The 14,929-nt window shown below is 37.8% G+C and overlaps 1 protein-coding gene across 3 annotated transcripts in view; it reads left to right on the top strand.

The window, feature by feature from the left end:
- LOC101397933 (serine/threonine-protein kinase TNNI3K) overlaps positions 1–14,929 on the top strand; it is a 300,070-nt gene that overhangs the window by 209,631 nt on the left and 75,510 nt on the right. For all 3 annotated transcript variants that reach the window (XM_004431504.3, XM_087448979.1, XM_087448972.1), the window contains one exon: positions 11,383–11,492. In XM_004431504.3, the coding sequence (XP_004431561.2) occupies positions 11,383–11,492 (110 nt within the window). The remainder of the gene's footprint in view (positions 1–11,382; positions 11,493–14,929) is intronic.

Below are 14,929 nucleotides of genomic sequence, written 5' to 3'. Positions count from 1 at the left end.
CTATTCTGTTCCATTGATAGAAGTCTATCCTTACATCAATACCACACTATATTGATAGGTTATAGTAAGTCTTGAAATCAAGTAATATGAATCCTCCAACTTTGCTCTTCTTTACAATTGCTTTGTCTGTTCTAGAGTTTTTGCTTTTCCACGTAAATTTTAGAATCAGCTTGTCTATTTCTACTGAAAAGAAAAAAAATGCTTGCTAGAATTTTGCTCAGATTGTGTTAAATCTGTAGATCAGTTTGGGAAGAATTGACATCTTAATCATATTGGATCTTCCAATCGATAAGCATGGTTTGTCTCTCCCTTCATTTAGGTCTTCTTGAATTTCTGTCATCAAAGTGTTTGTAGTTTTCAGCATACAAACCTTACATATGTTTTTTTAGAGTTATCTGTATGTCCTTTGTGTTTCCTGATGCTATTGTAAATGTTACTTTTTAAAATTCAATATTCAATGGTTCTTTGCTAGAATAGAGATATAATTAATTTTTAAATAACAACCTAGTACCCAACAAATTTGCTAAATTAACATATCAGTTCAAGTATCTTTTTTGTACTCTTTGGGATTTTCCATATAGATGATTATGTCACCTGTGAATAAAGAAAACCTTCTTTCTTTCTTTCCAATCTGTATGTCACTGATATCTTTTTCTTACCTTCTTGCACAGCCAAGGACCTCCAGTACAACACCAAATAGAAGCAGTGAGATAAATACCTCAAATATCTCTACTTCTCAAAGTTTCATCCACCACCACCCTAGTTCAAACTGCCGTCTTTACCACTTTAACTACTGCAATAGCTGTTTGACTGTTCTCTCTTTATTCTTGTCTCTCCTCGCTCTCCAATTTATACACATCCACTAGAATGGTATTTTAAAATCATAAACCTGATTATGTCACCATCGCCTAAAATCATCCTATGGTTTCCCATGTTCTTAGGATTAAATCTCAGAATTCTTAATATGTCCTGCAAGACTCTACATGATTCTATCTCTGACTTTGCTCTTATCATTTCACTTTCTGTGCTCCAGCCACTCTAACCTTCTTTTGCTTCCTTCAATGTGTAGCATTTCTTCTGGCCTCCAGGCCCTTTCATAAGCTCAGTTTCCTCAGTAAATGCAGTTAATGATGACTCCACAAAAATTACTGTGAGGATCAAGTGAGATGATGTTTGTGACTGAACTTTGTAAATTGAAAACTCTCTGCAACTGTAAGATGAAAGATGAGGGCAAAGTCTACCACAAGGTCTAGTCTTCCTACCATTCTGTCCTGGAGTGACACTCATTCTCTAGAAAGCCCATATAAAAACTCCAAAGTCATCCTTGACGCTTCTCTTTCCTTCTTTTCTTTCCTCTTTCTTCTTTTCTTCCTTCTTTCCTCCCTCCCTCCCTTCCTTTCTTTCTTTTTTCACTTGTTTTCTTTTTTTCAATCCTACTTTCTAAATATCTCTCAAATCTATCCACTATCTCCTTCTCCCCTGCTACTTCCTTGTTTCGCGTAGAGAATATGCATGGTATCTTAAATGGCATCCTTATCTCCAGTTTTGCTTACCATCTTATTTTCACCAATTGGCATACTATAGCTAGATTTAGCTTTCTAAAAACTCAACTTTGATCATCTGGCTTCCCTTACTTAAAATCTCCAATCTTTTTCCTTTGCTCTTAAGATAAAAACAAAATAGCTTAAAATAATCTACAAAAAATAATTATGTTCCTGCCTTCCTCCCCAAGTCTGCCTCTTGCCACTTGGAGCCTCTCATCTGTGTTCCAACCACAGAGACCTACTTCATTTCCCCAAAGTGATGTGTTTCCTTTCTCTTCCACGTCTTTGCACATGTTCGTCTCCTTATCAGAGACATTCTTCCCCATTTCATTGTACTAACTCCAATTTACTTTTAGATCTTTGCTTAAATATTACTTCTTTCAAAAACATCTTCCTTAATTCTTCAATATTGAGTTAAGTGCAGTCTCTTCCATGCCCCAAGTCATCATTTATCATAGTATTTATCATACTTTACTCATACAGTTTTGCAATTTTCTCTGCTCCGTTATCCTTTGCTAATTATAAAATGAACATTTCAAAGAGGTAAAGATGCCCTCTCTTATAGATCTCTAGAAATATTTACTTGTTTTAGAGGAAGAATATTATGTAATAAAACAGTTAAAAGTCTTGCCTAAGAATAACTTGTTTCCAATATCCCAGATATTAGAATTTATAGCACTTTATTGGAAAGAGACTTTGTTTATGATAGATGGTAAATTTTTTAAAGTAGGACAGTGACCATGCATCAAGAAACAAACTGTTAATATCATTGCAGTGGTTAGGCAATCTAGCATATGCTCAGCAATAAATTATGTAAAGCATCAGATTCAATATGAGCTACATATTAGCCATTTACAATAAAGAACAAATCCATGACTACAATGTTGACAGCATTATCAGTTATGGTAGTAGCAACATTACACACGGCTCTTCCTCCTCGATTTAGCAGAATCCTATCTCCTGAGAGAAGTATAAAAGTAGAATGCAAATATTAGTATTGACTCCTATGCAAGTGATAGATATGCATTCAGAAGAACTTGAAGTTAGGGATTTCTTCTGCATAGTACACGTTCAAATTAACCTTATAATCTCAAGTTTAGAGGGAACCAAAAAAGCCATGGCATCCAGCATCCCAAGAGTCACCAGATCAAATACTCACAGAGCCAGGGGAAACAAACAAATGCTGGACACAGGACAATGTGATAGACATAAAATCACATACTCTGACTCAAGGGGACAGCTGCTACTCCTCTCCAGCCAAACATGCCATGCAGGGATGTAGGGATGCCTGCTCACTGTTACCATGTCAACTAATTTCTATGTGTTTGTTTAGAGATGTAAAGATTTTTAAATGTTGGCAATTAGTTCAATTTTTAAGAAAACATTTTTCAGCTAACAGTGTATGGGCTAAAGAGAATTGGCATAACTTGTAAGAGCAGGAGTCTTGCGACCTTATGTGAGCTACTTAACCTAGCCACAGTTCACTTCTTTTTTTTTTAAATGGGGAAAATAATAGGAGCTATCTCAAAAGGTTGGAATGGTGACTGGCAATAGTAAGCACTCAATAAATATTAGCTACTATTATTATCTTTGTGCTGTCATTGAGTGCTCCTTTGGCCAGGAGCTGTGCTAGAGGAGGAGGAAAACAAAGAGAAATAAGGTATTGCTCAGGCCCTCATAGGACATAAGGGGAGGAGTCCCAACTAGAGAGAAGCACAGAGTGCTAAGGTTGCTCCCTGGAGGGGTCTCCTGTATAGACTGATGGGAAAATGATATCAGAGAAGGCTTCTTAGAGCAGATGATACTGAACTGCATACGCATGGCCAACAGGCACATAAAGAGATGTTCAACATCACTAATCATCAGGGAAATGCAAATCAATACCATAATGAGATATCACCTCACACCTGTTAGAATGGCTGTTATCAAAAAGACAAGAAATAACAAGCACTGGAGAGGAAGTGGAGAAACTGGAACCCTTGTGCACTGTTGGTGGGAATGTAAATTGGTGCAGCCACTATGGGAAACAGTATGGAGATTCCTCAAAAAATTAAGAATAGAAGTACCTTATGATCCAGCTATTCCACTTCTTGGTATTTATCCAAAGAATATGAAAACACTAACTCAAAAAGATATATACACCCCTATGTTCACTGCAGCATTATTTATAATAGCCGAGATATGAAAACAAGCTAAGTGTCCATCAATGGATGAATGGATAAAGAAGATGTGGCATATATATATATGTATAGTAGAATACTTCTCAGCAAAAAAGATGAAATCTTGCCATTTGCGACAACATGGTGGGAAATTGAGGGTATTATGCTAAGTGAAATAAGTCAGATGGAGAAAGACAAATACCGTATGGTTTCACTCATATGTAGAATATTAAAAAAATGAACAAACAAAACAAAAACAAACTCATGGATACAGACAACAGATTGGTGGTTACCAGAGAGGAAGAGGATTGGGGGATGGACAAAATGGGTAAAAGGAGTCAATTGTATGGTGGCAGATGGAAACTAGATTTTTGGTGGTGAGCACACTGTAGTGTATACACGTGTAGAATTATAATGTTGTACACCTGAAACTTATAATGTTATAAGCCAATGTTACTTTAATTAAAAAAAAAAGAGAAAAAAAAAGATGCGTGCTAATTAAATAGGTAAATTGTGGGGAGATGGAGAAGGTGTCCCAGTAGAAAGCAATATGGGCAAGGTGCTGAGACAAGAGAGAGCCACAAATAACTCAGTTGGGATGAATCAGAGAATGCATGGGAATCAGTCGCAAGACTCGTGCTGTAAATGTAAAACTAGAGCCAGATGGTGAAGGGCCTTGTGTCTCCATGATGGAAGTCACTGCAGGATTTTAAGCAGGGCAATAGTACAACTCTACTATTGTTTCAGAATGCTCCATCTTGCTACAAAGCAAAGGCTAGATTGGAGAGGTTCAAAACCAGAGGCAAGGAGACCAGGTAGTCTAGAAGAGAATGTATAAAACTTTAACTAGCATGGTGGCTTTGAAAGAGAAAGGAGAGGTGGGTTTGGGGAGATTTTACTAGGACTTGCCGATGGAGTGAGGTGGGAGCATAAGGGAGAAGGAGGAATCAAGGATGACTTCCAGCCTTCTGGCTTAGCCAGCAGGAGAATGATGGAGACAGGAAGAGAACAGATTTTGGAGAGAAATGATGAGATTAGGAAGAAAAGGAGCTAAAGTGTGAAGCCAGGCAGAGAGAGAAGAACCAGGCAAGATGAAAAAAGGAGCTAGTGTGACCTGGTAAACAAGACCTGTCCTGGATACGTTTCAGAGGAAGAAACCCAAACCTGCTTCCCAGATTTGATTTCTCTCCTGGGTCTGTCTCCTCTGATATATCATGAAAAACTAAAGAAGAAATCTGGCATGAATGAATCCATCAATACGTGTTTTAGCCAGTGCCATTCCCCTATAACCAGCTACCAAATTTTGCAGATCACTTTTAGATGATAGTTTATGGCCAAGAAGAGAGCCTCTTGTTTTACATTCGTTTGCTTGTGTGATGCCAGCTGGTTCACCAGGAGACTCAACTCTGTGTCCTGGGATTCCTTAACGCCAGGCTCTAACTAAGTCTGGGATGTGGCAGTAAATTAAGAACCTCTGCCCATTTATTCTAGCCAGATTTTTGTAAGACTTTATATTGAGGCTTTAACTCATAGTTGCAAACTGTATTCCAGGAGCCAAATATGGCTTGCAGACTTTTTTTGTCTTACATATGGTCTTAAAAATGTGAATTAAAGTATATTTAGAGACACAGTTATGTCACAGGTCTCATATTTGTAGCCATTTGTGTTTGCTACCTCTGCTTAAATATTTGATGATTATGTTTTTCTCCATTTATGATTAAGATCCTAAAGATAATAACCTCAAAGGGCATAAGCACATTGATGACGTGGACTGTGCTTTGACATGCGACAGGAAAATAGGAGTGAGCTAAAGTTCTGAAACCCTATGTTTGCTGTGCTAATCTTTATCAGTTTATCACTGAGAAGAGCAGAGCCAGCCAATAACTACACAGATCACTGGAAAGATCAAATCAGTCCAATGGATGGTGATATTTCTATGAATATAGCTGATATTAACATTTCGATACTTCATTACTCTGACAAAGATTGCAATGAAAACAGACAGTGGTGCAAGTTAATCTATTCTTCTGACAGTCTATAATGGGAATGGGATGCGGTTTAAAAAATTAAGCCATCCTTAGTACAATCTCAAGATTGCAATCTCATGGTCTCTCTCAGATGCTATATGCTCTGGTGATACATCATCGAAAAGTGTCAGTTTAACAAAGAATGTGTCTTAGCTCTTGCTCGGATGGTAGAACACGTTTGCTTTGTTTCACCACAGCCCTGCACATTAAAAACAATGAAGTAGAATCAATTCTGTTTTTTAGAACACACATACACACAATCAAAATTGAAAAAAAATTCTGGCAATTTTATCTTAGTAAAAACTTAGAAACAAAATATTATACTTTATTGCTTTTTTTTATATGAATGCCTAGATTTACTTTTATAAAACATAAGAGAGTAAGTGATGGGTTACTTTAGGAATTCAGAATCTATCCATAAGCAATGTATAGCTCATTAAGTTCATCATGGAGAGCTGCATAGTCATCCTCTCCACAATGGCCATATTCCTTTATGAGTGGGGGCTGATGACAGATGAGATGGTTTGCAGCCTTGTAATCTGGAGTGACTCAGTGCAATACTTTACTTGGTATTCATACCCGAAGAAAACCTCAAAAGGAACTAAGATTTCTGGTCTAAACAGATCAGAAATTATACAACAATCTTTTTGATATCTAGTTTTCTAGGTTCAGACTAAAAGGAATCAGTAAGACTCTTAGATCTGTAGATGAAAACACTTATAGCAACAACAGCTAACACTTATTGAAAGCCAACAATGTGCCAGATGCTCTATGCACACTATCTCTGTGAATTCTAACAATAACCTGCGGTTTAGGTTCTATTAGGATAAGATATATGTTCAACATCACACGCTAGTAAGAGGGATAGTGAAGACTTCAGTGCATGGCTCCTCGTCCCTAAAGCCCATGCTTGTCACCATTACACTGTGTCCTCACTGCTTCATCTTACATTTAGAGAAATTAATACTCACAGAGGCAAATTGGCTTAATTAGGATCTCCCAGAGAGTTAAAAGCAAAGCCAGACTGGAAATTAGGCCTCCAGATTTCCTCATTAAGGGCATTTCTTAATAGTCATACTGCTTCAGTTTATTGAAGCCTCTGCCCAAATGTTTTGAACAAAAGATAGTATTATGGGGGCCGACCCAGTGTTGTAGCAGTTAAGGCCCCGTGCTCCGCTTCAGCGGCCCAGGGTTTGCAGGTTCGGATCCTGGGCATGGACCTACAGCTTATCAAGCCATACTGTGGCAGGTGTCCCACATATAAAGTAGATGAAGATGGGCACGGAGGTTAACGCAGGGCCAATCTTCCTCAGCAAAAAGAGGAGGATTGGCAACAAATGTTACCTCAGGGCTAATCTTCCTCACCAAAAAAAAAAAAAAGGTAGTATTATGGACTAAATATGCTACCAGATGTCAATAATTTACCTAATCATGTTGTAAATTAATATTAAACTAAACATAATACTCATTCTACAATGTTTCTTGATGACTAGACATTATGCTCTGGCCTAAAAACATAATAATGAGCAAGATATTGACAATGATCCATCATCTTCATTTGTTTGTAAAATAAATGTTTACTGAGTGCTATATACCATGATCTATATTACTTCCAGTGAAATTGTACTTTAAACTATCTCATTTTTTGATTCTTTCAGTTCGTATCAATTGAATGCCTACAAATTGCTAGTCACTGTGCTAGGCACAGGAGATATAATGGTGAAAAGACACGGTCCGTGACCTCAAGGGACTTATGATCTATTTGCAAAGGCAAGCAAGTAAATGGGCAACTAAGTGTAATATAATACATGCTATTATAGTACAGGGTGCTATGGGAGTACATAGGAAGGGCACCCGGAGACAGTTCACCTAAGCTAAGACCTAAATGTCTATAGATGTAATACAGGAAAAGATGGTAGGGAAGAGCATTCCAGGAAAAAGGTATTACATTTCAGAATTTGTGATTGAACCATAAAAAAACAGTGAAAAATCCAGTAATTCATTTCTTTATTAATTATTCATTGATCTACCAAGTTTTATTGAAAAGCATAACACTTCATTTTTTTCTTAGCCTATTATCGCTCATGTATAATGTTTAATACATTTTGTCACATGAATAAATGAATAAAGGTTATCAAATGTTGCATTGAATGCCTTTTCTGTAGTTCGCTGGCCTGTCTCTTTTGAGAGACAACACTGACAATCTCCATCCATGTCTTTTCTTTTCTTGATAAACTGTTGATAAACAATGAAGGACTTAAATCCACAAATTGACACCATGTTATGTACACCCTTGAGGCTGACTCACAAAATTGTGTTTAATTCAAGTCTCATTCAGGATAATGGGAGTGGGAGACAGCTATGCTTTAGAATTGTGCTTTAGAATTGGAAGCTACTAGACACACATGGCTACTTAAATTTATATTTATATTATTTGAAATTAAATAAAATTAAAAATTCAGTTTCTCAGTACACTAGCCACATTTTAAGTGCTTAATAGCCATATGCTACCATATTGAACAGCGCAGAAAAACATTTTCATCATTGCAGAAAGTTCTATTGGAGAGTCCTACTCTAGAATCTAGATTATAAGCTTTACTAAACTATTGATAGTTATCACAGGTAGTGCTAAAGAAATAACAGATGTTCAATAAATAGTTATGGACATTTTTTAATTTAGCCTTATTCTCTTTTAATAGCGAAATGTCAGTTGTGAAAGCAGAAACCAATATTTACGTAAATCATTTAACATATTTTATGTAGCAGTTAAGGTAAAAATTAGATTAATGAGCTGACAGTCTTTTTCTTGAATCTAGAATACTCGAAAATTTCCCAGCTGCTAGTGTGGCATGGCCACTTAGGCAAGACTGACAAAACGATCTCAAAGGTGACAAATTTCAATCCCATGACCCCTCAGCCTGCACCTTCCGCTTTCTGGCAGAGGTGCTGATGAGTAGTATCACTGCCAAGAGTGCATAAAGCAAAGGGAGAAGGAGATGCCAAGGCCTTGCAGAATCTACTTTGAATAATGAAGAATTAAATACCGTTCATCTTAAACTGATTTTCCAGACACAGTGCCAAGAAGCTAACAAGTAACTTTATATTCTTGATATCACAGTCTAAAAGAGTTTCAAAGGAGACGTTTGGCACCTGCATCTGAGTTTAACTCACTTTATGAATAGTCCCTCCCCACCCATTAGGATATGTATAATTGGTTTAAATGTGTTCACTACACTGGTGCTTAGAGCTGCACCAGCTCAACAATATCCAAATGGTCATAACGTGAAAAATTAGACTCAGCAAATCAGTGATCATTAAGCATCAGTTTGTTTCCTTATTTATTTACCTCATTCCAAAAAGAATTAAAAATAGTCAAGAGTAGCCAATGGAAGGAACCTAACATGGCTAGTTTTTTGTGACACAGAAGACACATTTTATAAGACATGTTAAGTTTGCTAAGTTTGTTTTGACCAGTCTTCTGTTTATTTTTTTCATTGTGTCAGCAACTATAACTCTACCAGATAGTGGCAAGAAATGGCTGGCAAATATTCGAAAAAGGGCATTGAAGACAAAAGCAGAAGTGAAATTCCTGACTCTGTCTTCAACCTGGAACCACTAGACAATTAGAACGGCTGTTGCAAGGAAATATTAAAATGCCAGGCAGGCAAAGGACATGAATTTAAGATTTTAAATACTGATAGCTAATAAATATTTGGGAAAATATTAAGCATCACTACTTATCAAAGAACAAAATTTAAACAACAACAAATGAGCTGATGTATTTACCTCTCATATTAGCAAAATATTTTATAATATGAGAAAACCTAATTTTGTTTCAGGTGTAATGAAAGCCCTCTCACACATTTGCTAATGAGAGTTTAAAGTAGTATAGCTGTTCAGGAAAATAGTTTATCAGTATGTATCCAAAGTCTTTAACATAGTTATGCCCTTCGACATATTAATCTCACCCCTCAAAATATCATAAGTAAATAGCCTGTGAAATCAGAAAAGTCATATTGAGAAAGTTATTCGTTAAAGTGTTTATACCCAAATTTGAACAACCCAAAATTGAGGAATGATTAAATAAATCACACTAAGTGCGGAGTCATTAAAAATATGTTAACGTGGAGTTTTAATAACATGGGAAAATGCTTATATTTAATTTATGGGAAAAAAGTATTACATAATCATATATTGGATTGATGAGCTCAGTGACATAAAGAATATATAAGAAATACTCAAAATATTTTAACAATTGTTCTTTCTGAATAAGATTTTATTCTTGCTAATTCTTTTTATTTTCTAAAATTCTACAAAGAACAAGTATACATTTTACATTTGGCAAAATTAGATGGTAATTCTGAATGATTCGTAAAGCAAATGTTGATCAAGTTATATTACATACAATTTCACTAGATCTACTGGAAGTAGATCTATAAACAGAGTTTAACTGGAGTAAACTTTGGTGGAGGAGAAGTAGTGGTTGTGGGTTATATCTCAAAAGTCGTCAAGGTATAGACAGATGCTTATGACATCACCATCTAGAAGACAGGAGGCAGGAGTGTCTTGGAGCTTTAGGCTCTCGCTGGTGCAGAGCAATTTTTCTGAGGAATAAAAAGAGCTTCATATGTTGTTTACAAAGTATTTTCAATGTGAAGTGGCTGAAGAGAGCATGGAATCTAGAATAGGAGGCTGCTCCAACTACCAGTTATATTTAAATGTTGTATAAATTAAAAACTAGTTACATACGTACACACACACACACACAACAGTACTACCTACCCTGTGTGGTTGTTAGGAGGATTGAAAGAGCTTATGTGTGTATCTACCATGATGCCTGATACAAAACACGTTCATAAAAGTGGCTATAAGCTTGGTTTCCAAGGGAGCGTAGAAATCACTGATTGCAGAACAGAAAAATAGTCAGCAATTGAGACTCTACAGTGAAGTCCCAAGAACCACAATACAGTCATAGGGAGTTTGAGAGGAGCAATATTCAGAAATCCAAGCAGACAAGCAACACTAAGGAGTTTAATTAATGAGTAGTATTAGCTAAAATGATGGATTTGAAGTACATAACAAAGTTTAGCAAATAATAACTCCTTTATAAATATTAAAAATTAAAATCTCAACATTCTTGTAAACAACAGTGGAATTTAAGCTTAAAAAATAATCTGTTTTGCCCAAGTGACAGAGCTGTTTTCAGAAGTGCAAAGTTCAGTGGCACCCCATGTCTTGCTGTGTCAGGTATAAGCTCTTTAGCCTGGGGTTTGACACTGGACAGTCTGGTCCAATCTACCGTTCAGTCTCTGCCTCCTATAACATCATGTACACACCCTGCACTTCAGACACACACGCTAAACTACTTGCCATTTGAAAGCTCCTTTTTGTGTTCTTTTGCTCCTGTATAAATTCCCTTTGCTCAGTATTTGTTGCATTAACAACTGAATGAATGCACAGTTATAAAGATAAACTTATAGCATCAAATTATCCAATATTTTGTTTAAGCATTTAAAAAAACAGCATTGAGCTCTCTAGGAATCTCTACTGGTGTTGCACAGATTGATTGCTGATCACTTTTTGTTGTCTGTTCATATGTTTCTTGAAATGAACACGTGAACTTCAAAACTGACACGACCATTTGTTTTGCAGCTGCTGCCGCAGCAGACATGGCTTACCACCACATCAGACCTCCCATTGGCTATTCCATTCCCAAGCCCATATCGGCTCTGCTGATGCGAGGGTGGAATGCATGTCCCGAAGTGAGTAATTTTTATTTCCTCTTAGAAAATGTGTTATGGTCAAAATCTGTCACCAATAGTGTAACTCCGAAGTCTACTTCTAGTGTGTATTTTAAGACTGTCAGGGCAGGAAGACTGATTTGCCTTCTGCTCTTTAGTCTCTAATTGCCTCAAGGTCCAAGGATCGCATATTTCTTTGCTGCTGATCTCTGATTTTGAAACGTTTCTCGCACTGATTAGTAAAAGAGAGACCAGGGTATGACAGATGACTCACAGTCTCATCTCAGCTGCAATTTTATTAACTACACTTGAGCAACACTTAGTCATTTTCTGGAGAAAGGAGTTCGGCATAAGATGGATTTATGTAGGCTTTCCACCGTGAGGCAGGCCTCAGGCAGGGGCCCCATGACAAGTGGTCTTTAGTAGCACTGGCTTCAGCAGGAGGCAAGAGCCCTGGTCCTGGTCCTTCCCTACTCTCTGAGTGGCTGTGTGACAAAGTGGTTAAGAACATAGATTTAGGGTCCAAGTGGAGGGATTGATGTTAGGGAAGGAATAAGTACAGTAGGATATGTAAACAGTGAAAAAATATTTTTAAATACAATCATAGATCTAAGAGAGTAGAGGGGAACAGTCATATAATCCCAGAATGAAATCCCAGACCATCTGTCTGAGGAAAGCTTCCTCTTAACTATACCAGACAGATTGATATCTGCTTTGTTCTCAGAGGTTGACAAAGGAGGAGATTCTGCTACTCTCTCCTGATAACACAGTTTAGTACAGTGTCGAAGAATCTCGCTGCCAGGATGTTTTGTTGTCTATTGAAATCCTTGTATTTTGACATCAGTCCACATTGATTTTTCTGCTCTGAGTGGAGGGAATTAGTTCACGTTCTTCACACTGGAGATCCTCATACATAAAGGCCTAATGGCCCTTATTTGTCCAGGCCAGACCATCCTAGCTGTTGCTGTCCTTTTCTTATTCGATCTTGTTTCAGATCCTTCCCAGGCTCTTTATCTCTCTTCAACAAGGGAGCAGATAAAGTGGGGCTTTTGTCATCTCAAGAAGGCTCTCACCAAAGGGGAAACAGAATAAGCCCCAGTCCAGATGTTTGGAAGGAGAAAGCAAGTTTCCCATTCTTTTTCTAAAGAGAAAACCCAGACCAAGTCATTACCCAATCCCACAAGTGTAGACGGAAACTCCTATGAAGAAAAGTGAAGATTATGGGAAAAGGATTGAGTATCTCCAAAGAAATAACCTCTTCTCCTGACCATTCAATCTGACACTCTATATATTTATTTGTGTAGAGTCTTCTCTCAGTACCAGAATGTTAGCTCCATAAAAGCAGGTATTTATGTTTGTTTGTTTTGTTTGCTGCTGTAACCCCAGCACCTAGACCTGTACATAGTAGATGCTCAAAAGTATTTGTTGAGTAAATGAATGAATACCACTATTGCTTATCAATGCCTCCAATCTCTCATCTGAATTGCAATGTCCAGAAAATTTTGTTTTGAAAATTATGTGACTTAAAATAGTTTGCAAAAGGGGCCGGCCCGGTGGTGCAGTGGTTAAGTGCGCGCGCTCCGCTGCGGCGGCCAGAGGGTTCGCAGGTTCGGATCCCAGGTGCGCACCAATGCACCACTTGTCAAGCCATGCTGTGGTGGCGTCCCATATAAAGTAGAGGAAGATGGGCATGGATGTTAGCCCAGGGCCAGTCTTCCTTGGCAAAAAGAGGAGGATTGGCTTCGGATGTTAGCTCAGGGCTGATCTTCCTCACAAAAAAAAAAAAAAATAGTTTGTGTAAAGCTTTCCTTGTCTTTTAAAATAAGCTGCAGGCATATTTTCTAGGAATATGTGTGTCAAGCACCTAATCTAGAATTTCCTTCTCTTGGTGGGGTGTGAGCTGTTCCAAAGAATGACATAAAGTAACAATCAAGGGAATCCCTTTTGCTTTTATTAACTGACTCTTCATGATTGTAGATAAGGGACATATAGGAGTTTTAATTTGGAGATAGAAGCAAGTCATTGGCAGCTTCTAAAAGCATTTTTTGGGTAGAATGGATGCCACAAGTAACAGGCTGGAAAATGAAAAAGAAACAGAATAGGGCCAAAGGAGAGTATATTTAAGATTAAAAAATAAATTTCTAAGAGGCCCAAAATCAAGTGCTTAAGTGGAAAAGTTTTACTGCTGAGCAGTGAAGCCTGTCAGCACATCCTAGGGATGAGGATCAGGGAGGAGGATGGGGAGGAGCATAGCGGGAAAGCAAAGTCTCTGAGTGGTGGTCAATATCTGGGTTGTCGGTCAGGTGGGCCCTGGCTTGGCTATGGTACCCACCCCAGCATTGAGAGGTTGAGCTGCTTCCGTATGTGACATGCCTGAGTCGTCATAGCGTTGCCCTGTAAGGTCTTCACCATGTCAGTAGGCTGAGTGGTGAAGAAAAAGGAAACAATGGGCTAGTTTTCATTGTTTCCTTCAACAATTATTTATTGAGTATCTACTATATACAGCCCCAGGAACAGGAGCTGGGGATTCAATGGAGATGTGCTCTCAATGGAGCTTGCAGCCTAGTGGTCATATGGAGATTAACTGAATGAACACATTAATGATTTTATAGTTACAAGCCAAAATGAAGGAAAACAAGAGTGGATGAGAATGCATAGTAAAGGACACGAGAATGTGGGGGACAAAGAGACAGTGTAGGTCAGGAAAGTCTTCCTGGAAGAAGTGACACAAGCTGAGATCACAAGCATAAATAGGAGTTTGCTGAATGAAAGGGGTTGGTGAGAAAGAAAAACAGTCCAAGCACAGAGAACATGTGCAAATTCATTGAGAGAAATGACGTGAGGGAGAGTCTTACTAGTCATTGGAACATTGTAGCCACTGAGGGGTTAAATCTCTGTAATAGGCATTATTTGAAGCAAGTTCATCTTTAGACACGAACATCATGCTCTCCTGGTCATTGCTTTCTAGGTTATCAACTTCACTACTCGTTCTTTCTTTCATATCTGTCTTTGCCTCACTCCTTGAATCCGAAGCACGTTATTGTCTCCTATGTATGCCTTCTTAGGCAAGACCCACAGAGATGGAAGAGGACAGTGAGAACACCAGCCGATGGGGATGGGAAATGCTTATTGGAAAACAGTGAGAGGTGGAAAAAAGTCCTGATAGTTAGATGGGATCAGATTTTGGAAAAAGCTTTGGAAAACAGAGTAGGGAATTTGGACATAAAATTCTAGGCAATTATGTTTTTGTCCCTAAAGTAGTGAAGAGATATGATAAAGGTAATTTTTTGGGAAAATTCGTCTGAGTTTGGTATGAAAGGATTTATTCACTTACTCAAAGAACTGTGTGTAGTTCCTGTAGTGAGGCAGGCCCTGAATTATCTTCTGGTGGGCATTGGAATGGCTAAGCATTGTTTCTTAACGTGTGGGCTGCATATGACGCTTCAGGTTACCCTGGA

Source organism: Ceratotherium simum, chromosome 2 (genome assembly GCF_057802395.1).
Source record: "Ceratotherium simum simum isolate JZ-2026a chromosome 2, ASM5780239v1, whole genome shotgun sequence".
Taxonomy (NCBI): Eukaryota; Metazoa; Chordata; class Mammalia; order Perissodactyla; family Rhinocerotidae; genus Ceratotherium; species Ceratotherium simum.
This window is presented reverse-complemented; position numbering and strand designations above follow the sequence as displayed.